At 46.9% G+C, this 20,652-nt stretch overlaps 1 protein-coding gene across 1 annotated transcript in view; it reads left to right on the top strand.

The window, feature by feature from the left end:
* ASTN2 (astrotactin 2) overlaps positions 1 to 20,652 on the top strand; it is an 874,784-nt gene that overhangs the window by 497,261 nt on the left and 356,871 nt on the right. The window contains exon 11 of the mRNA XM_042912372.1: positions 18,927 to 19,077. Within this exon, the coding sequence (XP_042768306.1) occupies positions 18,927 to 19,077 (151 nt within the window). The remainder of the gene's footprint in view (positions 1 to 18,926; positions 19,078 to 20,652) is intronic.

The raw sequence follows: 20,652 nt of genomic DNA, 5'->3' as shown, positions 1-20,652 counted from the left end.
CCCTGCCTTCTTTTCCTTCACTTAGCCCTCTGGCTTTACACTGTGTATTTATAGTGTATTTAGGGCTCTCTCCCCTGAAACATAGCGGGCTCTCAATAATCACTCATTGAATTTGTCATTAAACTTATTTTTATATATTTCCACATTCCATCCATTCAGCGGCCCTATGAAATAGGCTTAATGTCCCCATATTCAGTAAAGGGACTTAGAACGTAATTAACAATAACAACAGCAGCAGCAGTTTCCGGAGCCCTTGCTCTAAGCCAGGTGCTGTGTTAATCACTCTGCATTAATTATCCCATTTTATTGTCTTAATAACCCTACAAAGCTTCCCTGACCACCTTACTAAACTAGCACAGGAGCCCTCAGTCCACCTCAGCACTGCCTAGCCCCGTTCTGCCTCAGTAACTGGTAACACCGAGGCTCCGTAACTCTTTATCCCTCACTCATTTGTTTCATGTTTGTGTCCCCCTACCAGAATATAAACGCTATGAGGGAAGGGACTTTTTTTTTTTAAATACACCATTTCCTTTTCTATACCGAGAGCAACGTGCGACATGCATTACATGCTCAGTAAGTATCTTCTGGCATTTCCGAAATGTCCAGTTATTTCCCACACTGGAAAAGGAGCCCAGTTTGGAGACGAGGTCAGTCCTTCTTCGCTGCGTGTGCACGGTCTGCACTTGAGTACTTCAGAGACCGCGTAACTGGCCCATGAGCACGGTCTCCACCCACTCCTCCCCTGCGCTCCTCCTCCTTTTCCAAGCCCCCAGCAGGCCATACAGTGGCCTTGTCTGGAACGAGACGTGCACGGCAAGTCTGTGGGCGGATAATTGCATCTTCCTGGCGCTGTGGGTCTCTCTGACAGCGCGTCTGTGGCCAGGATCAGGCTCTTTGCTACCTGGGGTTGACTGCCCAGATCCTTAAAAGCTGGAGATGAGGGGATTAGTGTAGAAGTGAGGAGTGCACAGCTCCCCCATCCTCGCTGGACAGCACCACAGCCTACCCACCCTTCTGACATAAGGAAAGAACCTATTTCCCTTATTTTCCTGCACAAGTCTAAACCAGAAGTACCTTACAGTAGTAGGTACTTGATAGACATTTGTGAAATGAATGGATGGATGGATGAATGAATGAATGAATGTGCTTTCATATGAGTAAGTGAACTGCCCTATCGCAAATAGGGCAACTGAGGTTCAGAAAAGGGAAGCCACTAACATTTCTCACCTTAGCAGTAAGTGGGTGACTTGAGCCTTCTTCTCTCAGATTCCAGGTTCACTGGCTTTCTCCCGAACCCCATGGCCTCCCAGGCAGCACAGGCCCCCAGGCTCAGCCCTGGATTTGTAAAGACAGACAGCTTCCAGGTAAAGCCTGCCTGCTTGTCCGCCTGGCTGTGAGAGTGAACTTACCAAGTGACTCAATGAACATTGGCCTCAAAGTACATTCTCTGCCTTTTCTCCTTTCCTGCCACCTGCTCATGCTCTTCCAGGTGGAGACGGGACTTTGATGGAGGCCTTCTGTGGGTCTCTGTCATGGGAGGCACAAGTCAGGTACCTCTGCTGGTCAGGACTGCCTGAAACCGTATCCTTTTCCAACTACCCTTCAAAAATCGTTGACTCTTCATCTTGATCTTCTGTTGGTAAAACTCGGGACACACTGAACTGAATGTAGATGCTCTGAATTGAAATGTCCCTTCACCACTTGTAGACACAGTGCTGTTGATGTCATTCCCGTCTTCAGAAACTTCCAGTGGTTGGCCACAGCTTGCTTACGACAGCAGTCAGCAACCAAAGTAGACGTCCCGCATGGGGATACCTTGAAGAACTTCTAAAATGTACACAGGCATGAATAGTTTATAAGCAATTGATTTCCAACCTTAATGATCCTCAAGCTGTATGCCATTCTGCTTAAGAGTCAGATTCCAGGGGTCAACCTCTGATCGGCCTAATTCTCAGTTTACTTGCTCATTTATAGGCCAGAGGATTGCAAGACACTCTGATTGATGCATCTACAAGACCATATCCAGGGTATATGTGTCTGTGGGGAGAGTGGTGTAAATTTCTATAAAGCTAACAGGGGTGCTGTTACTGGAAGGGAATGTAGATATGGTATAAACACATCTAAGGGCTGTCGACCCCATGATCTTTCCTGCATTTTCACAAATCCAACCCAGTGAAATTCCACCTCCTTCTTGATTTTTTGTTCCAGTTATATGCACATTGTATATATGTAATGTTTTCTTGTTTTTTTTAAAACTATTATTCATTTTCCATACAGTTAGCTGTTCCTGGAAATCCTGACTTTTAAATTTTCACATAATATTACATGAATGAAACCATAGTGTTCACAATCGTTGTCACTGTGAAATATTTAGATCATTCCAAATTTTTTTTAATGTTTATTTTTGAGAGAGAGAGAGAGACAGAGTGCGAGCAGAGAGAGAGGGAGACACAGAATCTGAAGCAGGCTCCAGGCTCTGAGCTGTCAGCACGGAGCCCGACACGAGGCTTGAACTCACGGACTGTGAGATCATGACCTGAGCCAAAGTCAGACGCTTAACCAACTGAGCCACCCAGGTACCTCTAGATCATTCCAAATTTAACCATGTTGTTGATGATATCGTTAAGAACGTGTTTGTGGATACATCTTTACCTGCATTGCTGACGTCTCCTTTAAAAAGTAGTACTTTGATCACTAGGTCAGACTGTATGAACACTTCAGGAGTTTTGATATATTTTGCCAAATTGCTCTTCATAAATGTTGGCAATTTACACCAGCACAAGTTGAATAAATGTTTCACTCTACCCTCATCAGCACTGAGAGTTATCACTAAACAAAAACACTTGCTAACTTGGCTGGTGAGTAGTTGGAAACTAGTACCTTTTTACCAAATAAATGCAAATTAAGATACAGGAAATCTTCTGGAGAATAGTTGACATTTAGATTTTCATTCTCAAATATAAGGACCTATTTTCAGTCTGTAATCTTCTCCTCCTTCTTCCTTTTCCTCCTCTTCCTCTTCTCCTTTCCTCCCAGCATCATCGCTGATTTTTTTTTTTTTTTTTTTTTTTTTTGGTAAACGAATACTTATTTTTGAATAAGCACATACATGTGCACAGCTTGAAATACCAAAGACCCAAGAGTGGAAGTCTTTCTCGATCTGCAGACCCAGCTCTCACCCACTCCCTTAACCCCACGTTAGAAGTATCATCCACTCTTTCTGAACTCCTGCAGACCTGTTTCCCATTTCTTTTCTGCTCTTTAAGACTGGGGGCTTGGTTGACGACAGAGGCCATGGCTTGTTATCATCTGCATTTCTGCTTCTAACACAGGGACAGGCATAGCAGGTGCTCAGTAAGTATCTTTGCAATGGATGAATGCATGGAATGATGGGTGGAGGGCTGGATGGATGGATGGACGATGGATGGGTAATTATTTTGTTGATGCTAAAGAAATTAAGAATCATCCTTTCAGGCTTTGGATACTTAACAGTCTTATAATTATGAATGATCACTGGGAAATTACCTGGTGGATTTCCACCACTTAAAAACCCCATTCATTTAATTATGCTACAGATAATGCTGATGCTTCAAAGTCACAATAGTTCTTGTTCAACAAATTAATTAATGTTTAATTACCTTAATTCACTATCCACTACAACATTTTTGGCAAGTAACTGACAGACTGGACACAGCCTTTTCCTGCCTGCAACTTCCATTCTATAGATTAAAGTATTTTTTTAGTAGGCAGCTAGAAGTGCTGGAATTCCAACTCCAAATCCTCTCGCTGGGATCCTGAATGCTTTCTGATGTTCCAGACTGTTCTCTATAAATATATCTTTTAACGTTTATTTATTTTTGAGAGAGAGACAGAGTGCAAGCAGGGGAGGGACAGAGAGAAGCACAGAATCTGAAGCAGGTTCCAGGCTCCGAGCTGTCAGCACAGGGCCTGATGTGGGGCTCCAACTCACAAACGATGAGATCATGACCTGAGCCAAAGTCAGACATTCAACCGCCTGAACTACCCAGGTGCCCCCCAAACTGTTCTCTTTAAACATCTCTTTCTTTCCTTTGTTCTAACACCACTTGGGGTTTTATCTCCTTCCTACATCTGTGTTATAGAATAGATTTCCCCGCATTATAGAACAGAATTTCATTCTCCAGTATTTCTTTCCCTTCACTGGCACTTGGGCCCCTCCACTCCCCATACACACTTCCCTGGACGCATACATTTCATCCTGTAACTATGCTCAAAACCTCTCAAACTGTCTCTCCTCCATGGTCCCATCACGGCGGACCATGGACACTGCTCAGAACATCAGGGGTCCAATTTTAAGCAAACCATCTTCCTCTCAGGGACTCAGTTTGTTCATCTGTAAAATGGAAACAAGACCAGGGACAACCGTGGCAGCCCAATAAAGTAATGCATCGCTTTAAAAATGCCTCCCCCACTGTTCTAGCTCTGGTTCGGTTTGGCCGGGAAGCATTTTGGGGTTACAAAGTGCCGTCCAGTTCCAGGAGTCCCTGTTACCCTACATTTCCCTCAGGGCTTCTGTCTACTCCCTTCCTGCAACGTTGCTGAAGTTCTCCCTGAAACTTGCCTGCCTCATGGAAGCTGGCCATGTCCAGAAGGTGGGAGAGCACAGGGCTGTGGCCACCTACAGGGTCAGGAGGTAATCAAGGCACAAAGGATAGTACAAGGAAGACACCTCAAAGGATACATAGATGTCAAGAGAGCATTTCTAGGCTGATGACAACTCTTTTAACAGTGAAGTCTGGGGCACACCATGACCTTTTTAGTGGCTTGAGATTCCAAGGGCTCTTTATTTTAATGATTAACGGCTGTATTGAGGTATAATTGATTTACTGAAAAAAACTGCACATATTTAAAGTATATAGTCACCACCGTCAAGGTGCTAAACGTATCCGTCACTTCCCAAAGCTTCCTCCTGCCCCTTCATTTTGGGGGGCGTTGTTTTCGTTAGTCTCTTGCTTTGTTTGCAGTAAGAACACTTAACACGAGATTTACCAGCTTAACCAAATTTTAAATTGCACACCACTGTTTTGTCAGCCGCAGGCCCTGTGTTGTATGGCAGTCTCCAGAACTCATTTACACAACTGAAGCTGTGTACCCACTGAACAACGAACAGTTCCCCATTCCAAGCGGCTGAGTGGGCAGAGAGTGTCATGTTGATCTGTGTTTTTTATCTTTTCATCTCCCTAAAACTCTGGCCCTGTAATTCCCACGAGAGCCTTCAGCTCTTGAAAGCTCAAATTCTTTTAAAGACCAATTTGCCAGGAAATCAGGCTAGCGTATTCGTTCTTTGAGGAATTCCTCAGTGAGTTCTCATATTGTCTGTTTACGCATCTATCCATTCATTAAACTGTTCAACGAACACGCACCACCTCCCCGTTAAATGTCATTGTACTAGGCTCTGCAGGTGCACAAACTTCTGCCTTTAGAAACACACGGTGTGGTGGGAAAATAAGATCGGCCACCGCTCCTTCCTTCCCCCTCTTGAAGCCCTCCTTTCTTCGCTTCTGTGCTCAGACATCCACCATACCCTTTTCCAGGCCAAGCCCCATGCTGTCCGTTGGGTTGCTCATGGAGGAGGTGGGCCATATACACTTAGACTTCATGAAACGAGTTCTAATTGATGGTGGGATGGCATGGAAATTAAAAATGCCTCCGGCTTTGAACTCAGTCGGAGTTAGGTTTGAAATTGATTAGGCCTGTGACCTGAAGCAAATCTCTGCCCCTCCCTTCGGGCTCAGCTTTGCATCTGTATAGTGGGGTTGTGCATGTCTCCTGCTGGGATGCTGTGAGTATCATAGCAGAACATGGTGCAGGTGGAGGACTTGTGATGCAGCTGCCACTCTATTATTAGTAACAAGAAAGCATACTCAGCATTCAGTGAGGCCACAGAGAACATGACTAATTTGGCTTGGCTGAAGGAAGGAAAGAATAAGTCTTCAAAGACAATGGGGATTTGTCAGCAGGGTGAAACTAACATGCCCTAGCTTTGGAGAAGCTGGTGAGACTGGAAACAAAGTTGCTGTCTATCCCAGTCCTCCTGCTTTTCAGCAAGGTCTCCGCTGTCTCAGCAATGCTCCACATGCCTATGCTCTAGGACTTGCTCCAGGTCCTGGCCAGTCCCCTGAGACGGAGGCACGTACTGGCTCCCCCTCTCCTGTGCTGGCGCTGGGACCCTGCGGCAGGCACGTGGCAGGGGCAGCCTGGCTGGGACAGGAGCCAGAAACAGAGGCCACTGGCAAGGTGGGGATGCGGAGGGCAGGAGAGAAGCCCTCAGGGCCCACTCATAGCCTGGCTGCAGTGACAGCTGTCTGGACACGAGGCCAGAGTCACTGCCGTCACCACGCGCTCCCTACGTTCACCACCACGCAGGAATCCCCTGCAGGCTAGTGGCTGGAACTGCCAGGAACAGAAGAGGAGGAGACGGAATGTGCAAGGCAAGGAAAGGGGAATGAGGGCTGCCTTTGGGGGGAGGCAGTGCTTCCCTGATCACCAAGGCCCTGTTCCTAAAGCCTTCTGGTTCCCAATTCTGACTTTGGGTAGAATTCCTGTAAGCAGTCTTCTACAAGTGGCATTCAGTGCCACACTCCGGGGAGAGCACGGACTTTATGACATGGTTGGATTCCTACTGTGGCTCCACTTTGAAGGAACCATGGTATTGATCGTGTATGACTTTCCCACTCCGAGACTCAGTTTTCTCATCTATAAAATGGGGTAACAAGATCTGCTCATGAGCTACCTTTACTCCCGCTCACTCCTCAGTTTAATAATGGGCTCTCTGCCTATTTCTCCAATACTCCTCCGTCCCCTCTAGCACATTTTAGTTACTCTGTGTTATCCTCTGATGCCTGTCATGCCTTTCTCCCAATCCTTTCCTCTTCCTTCCCTTCTCCTCCTCCTCCTCCTCCTCATTGCCTTCCTTTAAAACGTCTTCCTTTAAAACGTCTTCCTTTAAGAGCCAGTGTATTGCTACCTCCTCCAGGAAGCCTTCGCTAACCAGGCCAGGGAGAAATCATTGCTTCCTCTTGGGGATCTCATGTATTTTTATGCATCTATGCTATAATCGTTCCCTCATCTTCATAGCGTAAATCCTGTTGTCCCTGGCCCCAGCCTCCGCACTTCTTGAGGGTGGGGCTTTGTCTGGGCGCCTCTGGGTGCTGAGTATCTAGCAGATGGCCTGCTCCCCAGTAGGTGTTAAGGAATGCAGAAATGCATCGCGGCTGTGGGACATGGGGCAGCTCTAAGTGTGGGTGGCTGCAATAAATTAGTCTCACCCCAGGAGGAGCAGATGGGCAACAGAGAAGGACTAGCATTTGCATCTTTGAACAGGTGTTATGCCCAGAATTCGTGATCCCCAAAGACCACTAGGGAGCCGAGTCCGATGCAAAAGCAAAAGAACCTTTATTCGAGCTAGCTCGAGCTCAATCCCCTACCTGCACCGACGCAGCGGTGAGATACCAGGGAGAGAGAGCGAGTTTCAAAAGCACAAAGGTTTTATAGGGGTCTAGGGGCAGTTGGTGAGGTAATGGCTGTGGCCTCAGCCGATTGGCTGGGGAAGGGTCGTGGCCTCAGCCGATTGGTTGGGGAAGGGTCGGAGTCCTGTTACGCAGGTCGCTGGGCGTGTTTTGATCAGAAAGTTTGAACGGGTGAGCGGGAGGTTACTCAAGGGGAGGAGGCGCAGTCTGAGGTTTCTGTGAATTTCCCGGAAAAGGGGTCATGTCGGGGACATAGTCACTCAAGGTGGAGAACACAGAACAAGATGGACTCGGCCGGCGTAGGCCCGCCCTTTCACAGGTGCACCATCTCGTTGATTTCACAAGGTCCCCCGCCACCCTGGAGGAAGCACAGCAGTGATGCATTCACAGATGAGCAGTCTGAAGCTCAGAGAGGGGGTCACTCCTGCAAAGATACACCCTTGAGAGCTTCGTGAAATTTTTGTGTGAAGCCAAAGTCTGTTCTCCCTTTGCCCCGCCACACATGCTCAGCAGGAAGGAAGATGGTGTGATCACAGCTGCGTTTTAATGTCCCTCTTCCTCTTCTCTAGACCCAAGCTTCCTGGTTCTACTCACGTACCAGCAGATATTCAGGGAGAAGGTTTCTCTATCAAAGTGTTGGTCTAGGCAGAGGCTCTCATCCTGGGGTCCATGCTGGAGGTCCATGAAATAACATGGCAAGATAATACATTTTTACTTCCGCCAGCCGCTCATTGGAAGTTAGCCTTTTCTTCTGTTATAGACATGGGTACGCTCACAGCACCTGTGACTCTGTCAGTGATAGAAATCGCGTGCAGTTTTAGGTCATCTTTCATTTGTTGCAAATGTCTTAAAATATAGTTTATGCTGGGGCGCCTGGGTGGCTCAGTCGGTTAAGCAGCCGACTTCGGCTCAGGTCATGATCTCACGGTCCGTGAGTTCGAGCCCCACGTTGGGCTCTGTACTGACAGCTCAGAGCCTGGAGCCTGCTTCGGATTCTGTGTTTCCCTCTCTTTCTGACCCTCCCCCGTTCATGCTCTGTCTCTGTCTCAAAAATAAATGAACATTAAAAAAAAACATTTTTAAAAAAATGTATAGTTTATGCTGATCACAACTTCCAATTTATGGTCATTATTACATCTGTTACTAGATCTTTTTATTTAATGTGTCAACAAAGAAGGGGCGCCTGGGTGGCTTAGTAGGTTGAGCGACCGACTTCAGCTCAGGTCATGATCTCACAGTTTGTGAGTTCGAGCCCCGCGTCGGGCTGTGTGCTGATAGCTCTCAGAGCCTGGAGCCTGCTTCAGATTCTGTGTCTTCCTCTCTCTCTGACCCTCCCCCATTCATGCTCTGTCTCTCTCTGTCTCAGAAATAAACATTTTAAAAAAATTTATAATGTGTCAACAAAGAAGCATATATAGATTATTATATTGCAGCTGGCTTTTAAAAAACCTGTTTTGATAAATGGTTTCTTTTGTAATGTTTTTTTGCATTTGCTTTAATGCATTTAAAGACATTAATCTAAGAAGTGGCCCATATGCTTCTGCAGATTGGCAGAGGGGTCCTGGGCACCCAGTTAAGAACCCCTGTTCTCCGGTTTGAGGAACGTTCAGGATTGACTTTTAAAAGCATGCTATTGTTGGTAACAACACAACAATAAAAATGAGTGCATGGGTGGGGTAGTTTGCAGAAGTTTGAATTCATTCATTCATCCACTCATCTTTCTGATAAAAATCTGGAAGCCTGTATAGCATTCTAGGCACTGGACTGCAGTGAGCTTGCCCGAGCTCTGCCTTCATGGAGCTTTTGTTATCTTGTGATCACCCTGGTAGGTAGAGTTAGGTGCTGTGGCCTATGACCTGTGCTTGAGGAAAGGAGGCTCAGAGAAGCTGAATGAGTTGTTAATGTTTCTTCGCTGATAAATGGCTGGGCTGGTTTGAGCCCGTGGCTTCTTCATAGTAACACACGGTAACACTTTCTGATTTCCCTGCTAATTGTATAAGCCCCTTGATTTCCTTAGGTGCAAAACAACGGCAATGAGCAATAGAATGGAAACAACGGGTACTGTCTCTTCTCACTATTTCACTCTTACATTTCCACCCTATCTTTTTGGGAAGCCACATCATGTTATTAGAAATCTGAGCTGGAAGGACCCCACGAGATCACACAATCGTCATAGAAATGTGGCACCTGAGGGGCTCAGGGAGGATAGAAAGTCACGGGGGGACACACAGCAGAGCGAGGCAAAGCCGGACCCAGATCCCATGCCTGGAGCCGCCAGCTCATGCTCTTTATGTTAGAGGACACAACCCCATTTGCTCTCTAATGGTGAGCTCTGCTGCCTCCAGGCATCCCCCACTGCCATCCCAGGACACGAGTGTCTTCCGCCCTCTCTGGGCAACAGGCACTCTCCGGGCTGGGCGTTCTGAGCAGTTGCTTCTGAGAACGCAGTGCCCTCCCACCCCTGGGCCCGTCTTAATGAGCTTCTCTCTGAGATGAGATCTGCTAGAAGCTCTCAATGACTTCATGTGGGTATTTCATAAATAAATAATCCTCAAGCCTCAGCATTTGTCACTGAACCTTTTTAATAATGGTTCCTTTTTAATATGATGATGGGACTCACAGGGGCAGGAGAAAGGGGGGTGGGGTGAGGAGAAGAATTCCTACGACCGAGCAGTTAGAAGGAGGTGATGGCTTTTTGCCAAGGAATGATGGTCTCAAAGATCAGATGGACTCCATGGTCATTGTGCGTGGAGGGGTGGGGGGGGGGGGCGGGTCACACATCAGGAGTGTCCTCGTGTGACAGAACGCCTCAGACTGGTTTGGCTTCAGGGCCTGATACTCTGGGGAAATCCACTTCCCCCACTTCTCTGGGGAAACACCCAACTCCCATCCTCAGCTCCCTAGAGTAGATTGGCCACCCCTGCCATATGCTCTCACAGTACCCTGTATTTTTTAAGCATCTATCATCGTTTGTAATTATAGACGTAGACATACGACATACAGACACAGACATAGGCCCAGATTTGGTTGTAGGCATAGATAGGACTTGCTGGGTGACTGGGTACCTAAGCAGTACGTTCCAAGAGAACAAAGCCTGTCCTGTTTACTCTTTTCTTCCTACAGAACCTGCAGCTCCCCCCACCCCCAGCAGTGAGTACTGGGTAAATATTTGTGAAATGAACAAATGCATTTCCAAAACACAACAGCCCCCTGTTGAGGTCCCTGTTTGAGCCTGGCGGAGATGGGGGGCTTTGACATCTTTTATCTCATCGAGTCCTGACCACACAATCCTGTGAGCTGAATGTTACTGTCCCCATTTCACAGATGGGCAGTGGACACTCACGATCGTTTTCTCTTTGTCCCCAAGACCACACAGCTGATGGGCCCCCTCTGTCCCTCCCCTTCCTCCACCTCCTGTGCTTATTCATTGAACAGCTGAGGCACAGCCAGCACACTGAGGGACGTGAGGAAGGATCTCCGCGTGCAGGAAGCTCGTGAGCTACTCAAAGGCACAGACACACGCAGGAAGCTTTGAGACCACTCTGCACAGCAATACATATTCTTGACCTAAATTACTGCGAACCGTAATTGCTAGAGGAAGGGGAATGATGAGCATCAGCTGTAACACCAGCCCCAGAATCTCCAGCTGGGAAGGGATCTTAAGGAGGAAAACAGGACACTGCTCTCTGCCTCAGAGTCAGACCCACCAGGGCAGAGCCCCGGCTCTGCCACTCTGACTTACTGTGTGACACAGGACAAGCCCCCAGCTCTGCCAGTGCCAGTTTGTGCATGTGAGTGTGTGCGTTCCTTTCTTAGTCAACAGAAGGGGTGTACGAATAGCACCACCCCACAGGGCTATGGCAAGAAGTGATGAGATGGACCATGTGAAGTCAAAGCTCTCGTGTCTTGAGTTGTCAATAGATATTAGCCATGGTTGTTGTTCCCACCACCATGAGATTGTGCAGATCTCCCTGGAGGCTTGACGGTCCCCCACCACCAGCCCAGAACATGGCCATCCCACCTCAGTCTGCGTTCCTACATCGGCCCGCTGCAGGACCTTGTAAGACCTTGTTCCTTCCCATTGCTCAATAACTCCGATTTTACAAAAGCCCAAATCTGCCTCCTTGTGGCCTGTGTCAGCTCACCTCTGCCTGGAACCCTTTTATAACTAATCTTTATAAAGCACTTGCCGTATGCCAGCCACTGCCCTGAGGCTGTTCCTACATTGTCTTTGGCTGGTCTCAGAACAGCCTTCATCCTCAAAATGGTGCCTCACTTTCTTCTTCTACAAAATGGGGATGATCGTATCATTTACATCATTGTTTTGTTTTGTTTTTTTTAATGTTTGTTTATTTTTGAGACAGAGAGAGACAGAGCATGAATGGGGGAGGAGCAGAGAGAGAAGAGGGAGACACAGAATCCAAAGCAGGCTCCAGGCTCTGAGCTGTCAGCACAGAGCCCGACGCGGGGCTCGAACTCACGGACCACGAGATTGTGACCTGAGCCGAAGTCGGACGCTTAACCGACTGAGCCACCCAGGCGCCCCTGTTTTTTTGTTTTTTAATGAGGATTAAGTAGGTCGACACAATCATTGCTTGGTACACTTTAGGGCATATTATGAATGCCCAGTAAACATTAACTATTATTGTTGTTTTCATTGCCATAATGATTTTTATCAAATACCAACCTATGTTACTAGTCTAAGTAAAAGTAGGCTCTGCCTAAAACCCTTTGGTGGCCACCTCATAGGTCTCAGGGCGAAGTCCAGAATTGCCAGGGCCTGGCACACAGAACCTTGCCTAGCCTGCCTCCTGGCCTATCATTTGCCACACGCTACTTCCTCCCAGCCCTCCTGCTTCATTGCATCGATTAAAGTTTCCTTGCCTCTAGGCCTTAACTTATTCTGTTCCATCTGCCTGGAATACTTATATCTTCTTCCTTTGCCTAATTCCTGCTCATCCTTTATGTTTCAGGTTCAGTACTGCCTCCTCTAAAAAGCCTTGTCTGACCCACACTTCCAGGGTCTGGCTGAAGGGGGCCTCTTTATGAACCTGTGGCCCCAGTTATATTGTTAGGTTAACTTTTGTGGTGTGTTTTTCTACCTCCTTAGCATATGCTATGTCACACCTATTGCCGTGTGCTCCAGGAACCAGCACAGGGCCCAGGACAGATTTGGCATCCATGAAAAACTTGAATGAGTAAACGGACAGTATGTGGTTCTCGGTCCTTGCCTTCTCCTGCATTGGGCTCCTTACACTCTCAAGTGCAACTTTGAGGACACCAATTACCACCAGCCTTTGGGCACTTTCTGTGTGGGGAACATTTTGCATATATTGTCTGGTTTATTTCTCATGCCAGTTCTGCCACCTACGTGCTCATATGCCCATTTTTCAGATGAGAAAGTAGAGACTCAGAGTGTAAGGGACTTGCCCAACATCTCATAGTGAGTGAAGCCGGGAGTCAAAGCTGCTGCAGATCCACTCATCTACACTGCTGCTCATGCTTCTGGAGCTGAGAAGCCTGTCTTAGGTTCCTCCCTCTATGGATGCTCAGGAACAAGTGTGCCCGTTGATATTAGAGAATGATTAGTCTGCCCCCTGGGGTCTTGTCACTGTCTGGGCCCTGAGTCATCCATTCACACCTCTCTGTGAGTGACACAGACGTCTCCAGGTGTTTATTAACAGCAGGCTACGTCAGCAACTGTTCCCAGCTGCCTTGCCTGATGCTCACCCTGTGTGGGGCTCCGCTGACTCAGCCAAATGGAGCCCAGGTGATGCATTTGCACTTGAACAATCAGTGCAGGGATGGCAGCCTCACTCAGCCTGGGGGAGAGGGGGTGTCTGGTTGACTCAGTTTTTTTAATGTTTTATTTAATGCTGAGAGAGAGACAGAGTATGAGCAGGGGAAGGCCAAAGAGAGAAGAAGACACAGGATCTGACGCAAGCTCCAGATTCCGATGCTTGGACTCACGAGCCATGAGATCATGACCTGAGCCGAAATTGGATGCTCAACCGATTGAGCCACCCGGGCTCCCCTGGTTGACTCAGTTTTGAAACCAGCAGTATCAGGAAGAATTGGGATGCCTAAGCTGGAGAGTAGCTTGGAAACAACTTGGACAGTGTCCAGACCTGGCAGGTGCAGGAACACAGGCATGGAGAGGCCAAAGGAGAGCCGTAGTAATGATCAGCTCAGCACCTGACCCACAGTGGGTGCCCAGATATTTCTTAATGAATGGATTATGAATCAGTTTGCACTGGGCTTCTGTGCATATCATGTCATTGTGTTCTTACAACGATCTTATGTGCTTGGAAGCTAGAAACATACTGTTTCCACTTTACAGATGAGAATACTGAGGCACAGATGAAACTTCATGTAGGAGAAAGAATGTGTGTTCCGGAGTTGGGCATACCTGGCTTCAAATCCTAACTCCAACCCTGACCTGAGTGTTTTCCCATTAAAAAAAAAAAATCAAAAAGGATATAGCAATCCAGCCTGCCATGGTTTTTTTTTGTGCATATAGTTTTAGTGAAGCATATCGATGCTAATTCATTGCATTTTGCATATGGCCACTGCATATTTTCTGTGGCTGCTTGTGCATTACAAAAGCAGCTTTGAGTAGTTAGATCAGAGACTGTAAGGCTTACAAAGCCGAAGGTATTTACTATGGATTCCTATAAAGAAAAGCTTGCTGACCCCTGTTCTGCCTGGGATGTTAGGTACTTAATGAAAGTTGGTCTTTTCTCCTCTCCAATGAGGGAGAAGTGGTTTCATCATGGTTCTTTTTCTGAGACTTTATAGGCCTTGTAAATACCATCATGTAACATGCAGAGTCTGGAGCTGGAAGGGCTGATGTGATGTTAGGAGCACTGAAGAAAGAGCCAAGGAGTAGAGGGTTCTAGTCCTGGCTCTGTCCTACTGTGTAAGCCTGAGCGCTTTCCTGTGAGCTGTGAATAGTGGGTTGAGTCATGCCCCCCCAAATTCATGTCCACCTGGATCCTCAGAACATGACCTCATTTGGAAATAAGGTCTTTGCCAATATAATTGAGATAAGGACATAATGGATTTGGGTAGGTGCTGAATCCAATGGAGGGTGTCACTGTAGGAAGAGGAAAAGACAGTGATGCAGGAAGAGGGCCATGTGAGGGTGGAAGCAGAGGTTAGACTGATGTGGCTATAAGCCAAGAGATGCCAAGGGTTGCCAGGAGCCATGGGAAGCTCTGAAGAGACCAGGAAGGATTCTTCCCTAGGGTCTACAGAGGAAGCATAGCTCTGCTGACACCTTGAGTTTGAACTCCCAACCTCCAAAAGTCGGAGAGAGTAAGTTGCTGCTGTTTTCAGTCATCTGGTTTATGGTACTGGTTATGCACCTCTAGGAAAGGAGTACACACGTTGCCCTGTCTTATTCCAAGACGGATAGAGGCTACTGTGGCAGGTATACAGGCCAGGAGGCAGTGCTGGGAAATATGCAGAGGCTGTATACGTTCTACCCTTCTGGTTCTTCCCTCTCAAAGACACAGAGGTTGGACGCAGGTTTCTACGGGCTTTCCTGTTGTGAGAGCTCTGACTTATCCCGAGGGCCCAGAGCAAGTTGGCCCAGCATGACTATGGCATGGGAGGAAGCTCAGGACCTGACATCAGGCACACTTGGGTGCATACCCCGGCCTCTCCACCTCGTGGACAAGGGCTAGTGACGAGACCCCCCCAAGACCTAGTCTCTCCAGCTGCGTGGTAGGAGTAAAAATGTGTGTCATAGGACAACGGTGAAAGTCAAAGGAGAGGGCACAGTGAAGGAACCTAGCATGGCCCTCCATGCACAGCAGGTGTTCAGGAAGTTACAGATGATGAAGATGTTAGTGCTGATGGCAATTTCTGGCAAAGCTGTGACTCACCCAGATCTCTCTGTCACCCCAGCCCACCTCCACCTGCAGTGCTAGTCCCTTGATCCTTTGCGCTCGGCTACTGGGGCAGCTTTAAGCTCCCACAGACCCCAAATCCCGTACTCAGCAGCTGGGATGAGGGATTAAGTCTGGAGTTAAGAGAATGTCAGAGTCTGCCTTGAGCTACTTCTCTCACTTGTGCAGGATGATTCTTCATTTCTGTAGCCTGACACAATCACTGCTAGACTCAGTAACAGCCCCAGTGTCAGGTCTTTGTGTTTTAAATAATGTTCTCCTCATGTAACTGATGTTTATGCAGAATCAATCCTTTCAAAAGCTAACAGCCTCCTTATTTGTACAGCCTGAGCTGTCTCCAGGTTCCACTGCAAGGTGACATTTTTTTGCTTGTTTTTCTCTTTTCTCCTTTGTTTTTCTTTGTCATTCTCTGACTGCTCTCTGGGTCCCTGTGTGTGTTCTCTTCCATTTACACAGGGTCTTTTTCTTCTTCCATTCTCTTTCTGAGCCTGTCTCCTTCCAGGTCCCAGTGCCCATCTCCTGCACCCCTCCCCATCCCTTCCCCTCCCCACCCCCTGCTCCATACACAGTGTCCCTGTTTTATTTACCTTAATGTTTTCTCCTTTAAAATCTTGGTATTTCTTACTCCGGTTTCTCCCTAATCTAGCTCTTCATTTCTGTCTCTCTTTTCACATACTTTCTCTGCCTTCATCTTCCTCTTTTTTAGTCTCTCTATATGACACTCCTCTGGGTGTCTCTGTCTCTCTGTCTGTCCTTCCTTCCTTCCTTCCTTCCTCCCTCTTTCCTGCCTCTCTTTCCTTCCTTCCACCCATCTATCCATCCATCCATCCATCCATCCATCCATCCATCCATCCTGTCCATCCATCCAGTTCTTTCTTTCTAGCAATGTTCTACATGTGTATCTCTTTATGTGGTCTCACACTTTCTCAGCCTGTCTCTCCCTCTGTCTTTATCCCCTCTTTTTACTTCTCACTTCTTCTTCCTCTAAGGTTATTCATATTTTAATAGCCTTAATGTCTTCGCAGGATCCTCAGCTCTTTCCATGATTCCCAAATGGCAAGTCTATCAAGAGCCTCAGTTCAGGAGCGGGTTCATTCTCTTCCCCCATTCACCTGCCATCCTGACCTCATTCTGTGTAAAGTTGGGAAATGAGGGATAGTCTGGCAGCTCTCCTGCCATCTTCTCTGTTGTCCCTATACTAAAGACTTGATCATGAAAGACTTGGGAGGGCATCCTAGACTTGGGGATGGACAGGGGAGTGTCCTGGTGGAGAGACCCTTGGTGAAACCAATGATAGGTGGAATCTGCATCCAAGCCTTCCAATGTTTTCTTTGTCTTATCTGAAAAACATTTGCTTATCACAGGTTTTTTGCCAGGCCTTCTCCTGAGGGCCAGAGAGGGATGAGTTTACTCTTGAGCCATTTGCTCAAAAAGCTTAAGGTCTCCCTGGGAAACCATAGAGCCAGTGATTAAGATCAATGAGATAACAGATTTAAACAATATACTCAGAGGGAAAAGAAATTAATTCTGGTTGGGGGAAATAGAGAGGGTTTCCCAAAGGAGGTCATAGCAAGCTCTATGGAGGGAAGGCCTTTGTCATGTGTCACTTCTGCATCCGCAGTACCTAGAATAGTGCCTGCTACGTAGTAAGCACTCAGTAAGCACATGCAATACATGAATGGATGGATGGGTGGATGGATTTGAAGCGTTTTGAAGGATTCTTAGGATTTTGTCAAGGAGAAAAGTTAAAGATGAGCATCCTAGACCCAAGAGCATGATTAAAGATTCAGAGAGGTGAAGGTATATACTATACTCAGATCCCTTCTTCAGGGCTGATCTGCCCATCCCCCAGACCGTGGCTCATGACCCACACAGCTGTGTTCCTCACTGGTCATTGCCCTCTGCCTTGTGCAAGAATACCAGATGACAGCCTTTGGCCAGTGACTGGCCAACAGGGTGTTGCAGAAGGCTGGTCCCTTGCCTCTAATCAGGAAATCCTTAAAGGACCACCCAGCTCCAGAGCTCCCCTAAGGACAAGGTGAGGCTTTAGATCTACGTACATTAACCACATGGCAGGTCAGCCTCTCCCTTGTCCAGTCCTGTCTTGCTTACTTTTCTAAGAGTATGTCAGATGGATCCTTGGTAAACCTGCTGTATGAAACTGTTTCAGAGTCTGTTTTCAGAGAAGCTAACCTAAGATTATGTGTTTAGGGAATGAGACCTGTGGCTCACCAATAGAGAATATGAGGACAGGGTAAATGGAGCTGGACAGGTAGGCAGAACCAAATTATGAAGGACCTTGAATGCCAAGGAAACTAATTTAGATTTTCTTCTGTAAGTAATGGAGAACTATTATTAATCAATGAGGTTTCTAATTTAGAGCTGGAATTTGTCAAGTTCTCTGGCAGTCAGTACGGAAGATGACACAAAAAGGGATCATACTGGAGACAGAAAATAAGCTAGGACACCAAAACCTAGAACTCCAGGCCTATGGAGGAAAACAGTGGTAGAAGGATGAAGGATGGTCCACGGGCATCTCCCTTCCTACGCATTTCTGGATTCCATGAGCCTTACATCATGGGATAATGCGTACTTCTTCACACTGTCCATGGTGTCCCTTTAGTATCTCATGCACCTATGGGCATCACAGATACCCCAGTGCTAGGACATCCTTATTTGGGGCTCTTTTGCCAGAAAATAGCATCCAGAAACTTCTGTCTGTGTATATCCTCTAATAAAATTTTGGCAGATCCACAAATTATGGTACCTAGTCCCGTGTTTTCCCTTGGGAACCTCATTTGGGAGGAATCATGCATTTGCCTAGAATCCCGTGACCTTTCCAACAGATGTCCTATGGTGTCACTTTTATGCGATAGCATGAAGAGCACAGTTCTGGGGTTCTAGAGTCAAACAGTCCTGTGTTTGTGCCTTGGCCCTGGTATTTATTGGCTGGTAATTTGGGGTAAGTCCAATACCTTGTACAATTTCAATTTATATCAAAAGTAGGAATATTAGGAAGACACCCGTTTTGCAGAGTTGCTATGGGGAGGTCTGGAATCTGTAGAAACATATGTAATGTAAGTTAAGAGTTGTATAGTGGGAGGAGCTTGATCTTTGGACCCAGCTGGAACTTGGCACAAACTTCAATTCTGCCACGTTACAAGCTGGGTGGACTTCAGCAGGACATTCAACTTTCTGAGCCCTAGTCCGCTTATTCGTAAGATGGAAATCTCATGCCTGCCTTCCCAAATTATGGGGATTGATGGAATAAAGAATGCAGCGTCCCAAATATATTCCCCTTGATTGCAAGTAGACATTGTGTCATATGATGGCATACCTGTTAATTTTTTTTTCTTATTAGTTTTTTCTCAAATATGGATTGGTATCATTTTCTTGGTTACAAATATCGTGAATGATGGTCTTAAATGTGATGAATGCATATTTAATTTTTTTAATCTAATGATACACGTGTTTCTGGGGTTTAACCGTCCCCTTTGTCTCCAAGGGAGGAAGCGATGCTGTCCACATACTTCGAAACCATCAACGACCTGCTGTCCTCCTTTGGGCCGGTTCGTGACTGCTCTCGGAACAATGGGGGCTGTACTCGAAACTTCAAGTGCGTGTCTGACCGCCAGGTGGACTCCTCAGGATGTGTGGTAAGTGCCCTTGGCCCATGAACATGGTGCTGGCCCAGGTACTAAGACTGCTCTCTGGAGGCCCCTCCTTGTGAGGGGGGGGAGTGGCTTGTGAAGGAGAATCACACTACTCATAGCTCCTACCTCTATGTCCTCTTTGGCACATCAGGCTTCCTTGGTTTCCTCATCTGTAAAATGGGTAATTAAACCTACCTTGTGGAAGTGTTGGAAGAATGAAATAGCAGCACTTTAGGGCCCAATATGCAATACATCCTTAAGAGCTCCTGGCCTCAGGTAGGTTTCTGTCCATTTGGGAGTGAGATAGGGCATGTCTTATCTCTGTGAACACAATGGGTTCATGTCAATGAGATGTCTAGAAGAAAACGTGTCAGCTGAGATTTTAAAGTTGGTAGAAAGTGGGGAAGTTAGTGGTGAACTGGCTTCAAAAGATGAGTCACCTTCCATTAGGAAAAGAGTGGGCAGGGTGCGTGGGTGGCTCAGTTGGTTAAGCCTCTGAATCTGGTTTCAGTTCAGGTTATGATCTCATGGTTCATGGGTTCAAACCCCACATGCAGCCCTGAGCTGACAGTGCGAAGCTTGCTTGGGATTCTGTCTCTCTCTCTCTCTCTCTCTCTCTCTCTCTCTCTCTGCCCCTCCCAGGCTCTCTCTTTCTTTCTCTCTCTCTCTCAAAATAAATAAATAAACTTAACAAAGAAAAGAGTGGGGATGGCCAAAGCAAGGGCATGGAGAAGTATGGCAGACTTGGTTGCATAGAACTCTAGTATCTGGCGTGGGAGAAGGACACAGAAAAAGGTATGTGAGGATCTTTGTTGCCTACAGAAGAGGCTCCCAGATTGGCTGGTTTGTTTCATAGGAATGACCTAGGGAGGCTTGTTTAAAATGCAGGTTCCAGGAGCACCTGGTGGCTCAGTCAGTTAAACCTCCGACTCTTGGTTTCGGCTCAGGTCATGATCACACAGTTTGTGAGATCGAGCCCCACATCGAGCATGGGATTCTCTCTCCCCTCTCTCTCTACCCCACCTCCCCGCTCAAAATATATGTTTTAAAAATTAATTAAAAAAATCCTTAAAATGCAGGTTTCAGGGTCCCACACCAGTAATTTTGATCCGATAGAGGGGTTAGGGCCCAGGAGTGTAAAATTGTAACAATTTAATGAGTGTTGTATGTATGGGGAGGCAGTGGTGTCACGGAAGCCCATTTGAGAAACGTCACTCTACAAGCTGAGCTTCTTCACCTGGCATTCGGTGCTTTCTTGATTTGGCCCTTTCCAACCTCTCCAGCCTTTTGCTTTATTTTACACTAAGGCCAGTGGAATGAATTCGATGTAGTTGTCTGAACATACTTGCCTATTTAATGACTCCGAGCCTTTGCTCCCATCATCCTTTTGCCTAAGGTCCTTCCCCCAACCACCCAGCCAGTGTAGCAAACAAGTAGATCTCTTTCCAGATTTGTCTTCTTTTCCTTCCCCATCTTGGCAAAGTGACCACTCTGTTCTAAGGATCATCACTGTTGTCATGCACCTGCTACATCTGCTATATCCTCTGTAATCATTTATAGCACAAACTGCCTTTTTTC

This window comes from Panthera leo, chromosome D4 (assembly GCF_018350215.1).
Source record: "Panthera leo isolate Ple1 chromosome D4, P.leo_Ple1_pat1.1, whole genome shotgun sequence".
Taxonomy (NCBI): Eukaryota; Metazoa; Chordata; class Mammalia; order Carnivora; family Felidae; genus Panthera; species Panthera leo.
The sequence above is the reverse complement of the archived record's forward strand: the minus strand, read 5'-3'. Positions and strand labels throughout refer to the sequence as shown.